Source organism: Neolamprologus brichardi, chromosome 9 (assembly GCF_056152115.1).
Source record: "Neolamprologus brichardi isolate AB-2024 chromosome 9, ASM5615211v1, whole genome shotgun sequence".
NCBI classification, from domain to species: Eukaryota; Metazoa; Chordata; class Actinopteri; order Cichliformes; family Cichlidae; genus Neolamprologus; species Neolamprologus brichardi.
This window is the reverse complement of record NC_142112.1, coordinates 14,891,117-14,895,656: the sequence shown is the minus strand read 5'-3', so window position 1 is coordinate 14,895,656 and position 4,540 is coordinate 14,891,117. Positions and strand designations below refer to the sequence as shown.

Genomic DNA, 4,540 nt, shown 5'->3' with positions numbered 1-4,540 from the left:
CACAGGCGCTCAATGCTGATTTCCATCTATATGCCAAAGGTGATTTGCTGCTGATACACTGTACTGAAAACGCCTTGTAGTCTTAATAGATAACCGTCGCATCTTGACCCCTTCTGGATTGACTCGTCTCATTGAATCCATCAGTCGAAATCCTGATTAACAAACAGATCATGTCTTAGTACTAACAACTACAAAAAGACTGTATTGTAAACACTGTAATGCTTATGGGACAGATCTTCATTGTGTCAGGTAAGTATCCAGGTGCTGTACAGATTTAGTGAGGAGAGAGAATCGTGTACAGACTGGTTCAAACAGGAACATAACTGCATAACAATGATAAGAACATGCTAGTCATTTTTGATGCCTACATTAAAATATCACATCAAGGCCACACTGACACGTGCTTTCCAGGCCGGAAACTGGTGTTTGGATATTTTAACAATATCAGCTTACTTTGAATGTATATGGCTCTGGATCATAGATGTCCCATCATCATTCTGCAGTCGGCATTTGGGTGATGACGCTGAATGTCCAGCACTTTTGAATCCAAATCCACATCTCCAATAGAGGAATACCTATCAGATTTTCTGCACATAAAACATTTTTTCATATTTTCATATAACAGCAAATCTCAAAGTTTTCCAATTAATACTGAAAGAACCAAGGACGTAAATGTATTCTTGTTTTAGCTTTACTGAAGAAACCAGAGAAAGTATGATATTTAAAACGCTGCTGTAATAGACAAAACCATTTCAATAAACTCGCTATTTATGCATTTATGCAATGCATTCAATGTCTGGATATAAGACTAATATCATTCTATCGTTGTATATATAGTGGTAAGAATCTGAGCAGCCATAATCAACGAGTTTGGTGTTTGATGATTTTATCTGACAGCTTTGGTCAAGTCCAGAAAACAGTACACCAGAGCCTATACGTCGGTAAGTTGGCTACCTTCTAGCACATTGATCTGGCCTCTGTGGCAGGTATATAAACATCTAATGTTTTTAACACTTTAATGTTAGCATGTGATGGCCACAAAAGCATGTTATGTTTTATAACATTTTCTTTTTATCATTGGATCTATATTTTATAGGTTACCTTCAATATCCCAAACATCTGATGTGCAAGTATATAATACTCTTTTGTATAACAATGTTGCATATTTAATTGTTAAGTTTCATTTGCATGCCATTACATCTGCAGTTGTTATGGTATTGTGTTGTGTTTGTGTTTATGCTGAAGGTTCAGTGTGGTACAGAATCTCAAATGGCATCCACATCAGGAGAACATACTACAAGTTACAAGTTAGTCTTAAGTTATAAAATTACATGATTTCCCCTAGGGATCAATGAAGTATTTTGATTCTGATTGTGATTCTAAAATTTAAAAAATATAAAATGATATATCTTGTAAATAATTATAAAGTAATAAGCTCAGTGAAACTGTTTTGGTTTTTTTGTTGTTGTTTTTTTTTAATTATAGAGGTTCTCTATCTAATCCATAACTTGAGCAAATTCAGTCATGGTGAAGTACTTCTGACCCAACCCAGCCAAATGTAGAGCCAGAATTACTATTACAGACTGAGAACCTTCACAGACATTACATAAAATGTATTTTAATCTTCTGTTTTTACTCTTCTTTCACAGTATGTATACCAATATCTATGCACCTGTCGTTATTGACAGCAGTTCTTCAGATGCTGAGGGAGAGGAGTTGCAAAAGGAAAACTGGTAACTTTCATATCTTGAATAAGTACAATAAACCCATAATGTTTGACTTGCAGTTAACCTATTTATCAAATATTTCTTTACTAAAAATAGTGCTGGGTACTGCTGCTATTTTTGATCCTAACCTTTTACAGGAGCAAACATAGCTTAACTGTTCCTGAGAAGTTATTCTGCTGATGATTGTATTCAGAAAGAAAAGATTCTTAAAATTATTTGGTTGCTGATGATTGTTCTTCAGATCACTATTTTGCTTTTTAAAATGAATTAACAGAAAAAGGCCAATTGATAAAGCAAGAAAAATTACTTAAAAGATATTAAACCAAAAAAAACCCCATAAAGTGTAAATAGTGTAAATATTTTGTTGCTTTTCACTGACTGATTCTACAGTGATGAACCTGATGGATTGACGGCTGCAGATGTCATCTCAAATCTGGCTCTGAAGATTAACAAAACCTCCTGTAGCAGATTCAACATTAACCGAGCCAATGTCTGGGATGGTGCCTACCGAGGCTTCAGAAGGTCTTCATATAGTCCCAAATCTGGCATGATGGTGAAATTCTCTGATGACGTGGGACTGGCTGAAGAGGCAATAGACACAGGTGGGCCTACTCGAGAATTTCTCACCCTTTTGATGGAAGCCATAAGGACGAGAAGAATATTCGAAGGAAAAGGCTATGCCAAATATTTCACATTTCATAGTAAAGGTATTTATTTTTTTCACTTTTTTTTCCATGGTCAAAATTGCTTTATTATAATGTAATGTCTTTATCTTTAGCTGCAGATGAAAATGAATATTTCTACGTTGGAAGAATGATTGCAGTTTCCATTGTCCATGGTGGTCCAGGGCCATGTTGTTTATCTCCAAACTTCTTTATGTACCTTGTTGGAAAAGACAAGACATTCGAGGCACCAATTGATGATATACCAGATGAAGAAATCAAGAAGGCTCTACTAGAGGTAAATTTGTGATGTTATGATTATGACAAACGCCAATAAATGCAAATTTTTAGTCTTAGTTATCCACTTAACATAATATTAGTAACTAACTGATGCCTGAAAAGATTACTGATTGTGTAATCCAAGACTGTGTTAAATTGCACATTAATAGACAGCATGCGAAGGATGTCACTTGTGCATGTGTGTGTGTGTGTGTAATATATATTTTTCTCTTTAGATAAAGAATGCAACATCTGTAAGTGAGCTCCGAGTAATCTCAGAAAAACACTCAAGCATGCTCCAGACAGCAGGATGCTATCGATTCATGAGGACACTGGAGGATAAGAAGAAGGTAGTAGCGGATTACATTCAGTGGTACTTCATCTACCGAAACCATCTTTCCATCCAAAGGTATAGAATTCAGACTATTATGTGCCCATTTAACATAATCTTTTCAAAAGAATAAATTGTTACTTTTTTTTATTCCAGTGAAATTTAAAGGACGGAAAAAATATATTCTAAATGCAAGACCTTTTTCAGGAGGACTTCTTTCTTGTAGCAGTAGCAGTAGGAGTGTCTTAGCTAGATAAGAATGTTGGTTACTTTCTTAACACAGTAGTTTCCCATGTGAAGTTTTGCTTGCTTGCACAAATAACATTAAACATTTTTTTAAAAATTAGACTGTTTTCTAGTTTCAGAGAGGGTCTAGCAACACTGGATTTTCTAAACGCCCTGGAACAGCATCCTTCACTCTTCTTCTCATTCATGTGCTACACTGAGACCAGGCTGACAGCTGATCTTCTTGAGAACATCTTCCATGTGCAATTTGGTCCACCTGGCAGCTCTAGGCGTCAAGAGGAGACAAGAGTACTAAGCTACTGGCAAGACTATCTGCTTTCTGTAGAAGGTATTAAATTTGTTTGAAAATGTTGAAATGAGTACATTTATGTCAGCAAAGTGTGATGGCCCCTTTTTCCTGTTTATTATCATTAGAAATAACTTTTTGTCTCTTTACATTCACAGAGAAAAATGGAAGTCTGTCTCTTGAAGACATCCTTATGTTTGCAACTGGACTGAGAGAAATTCCTCCTGCAGCAATTCAGCCAAAGCCACAACTTCTTTTCCAGACCACTTCACGCTTCCCTGTAGCAGATGTCTGTGCAAATACTATCAAAATCCCAGTGTTACACAATTATGAGGACTTCCAAGAAGCCATGGATTATGGCATCCAGAACTCTCCTGGGTTTGGGCTTCCCTAAGGTCCAAGTCCTTTTGCTTTTAAGCCACATTTATGGTTTTAGCAAATATTTGAAGTTTGTGATTTTAAAATCTGAAAATTTTGTTTATAATAATTTTGGTAACATAAAGTTTAATGCATCGCAGAAAGTTCAATCAGGTTTTGGAATTTCAAAAGCATAATATCATAGTTGGACAATTGAACAAGTTAGACATATTTCACTGTGTTAAGAAATTGCCAAAGTAACAAAATAAAACATTTCTGAAGTACTGAGATACGCTAGTATAATAACACAGGGAAAAAAATCTGATAAATTCAGTTAAAAGGCTTTATTTAATCAAACACTTCTGTGTTTGATTACATTTTTTGTAAGATATGCAAGTTGTTCTTGGAGTTAAAAAAAAAAGAAAAACCCACATAAATACAGGTCTTGCAGAATGCTTTTGTAAACCTTTGTTTGTAAAACAGATCTCCAAATTAATCAATGTGTTTGTTACAGTACCTAATTAAAAGGAACAAGTTATTTTGTACAGTATGGTCTTTTGATTTCTTCAGGTAGAAAGCGTACACACTGAAAAGTTGACGGTAGTGAAACTATTTATATAAAAACTATGGTACTATTTTTTTCAATACTCAT

General features: G+C 34.9%; 1 protein-coding gene across 2 annotated transcripts; it reads left to right on the top strand.

Annotated features, from left to right (window-relative positions):
- The first annotated feature begins 713 nt into the window (after positions 1–713).
- LOC148101267 (G2/M phase-specific E3 ubiquitin-protein ligase-like) lies at positions 714–3,925 on the top strand. Of its 2 annotated transcripts, none has more exons than XM_087845974.1 (7): positions 714–1,307; positions 1,650–1,733; positions 2,118–2,329; positions 2,506–2,687; positions 2,905–3,077; positions 3,359–3,573; positions 3,690–3,925. In XM_087845974.1, exons 1-7 carry the CDS (start codon positions 1,189–1,191, stop codon positions 3,923–3,925), a joined length of 1,221 nt encoding a protein of 406 aa, XP_087702100.1. In that variant the 5' UTR covers positions 714–1,188. The 2 variants fall into 2 exon arrangements, with proteins under 2 accessions (XP_087702100.1, XP_087702099.1); XM_087845973.1 differs by having other exon boundaries at positions 2,118–2,434.
- The last annotated feature ends 615 nt before the right edge of the window (positions 3,926–4,540 follow it).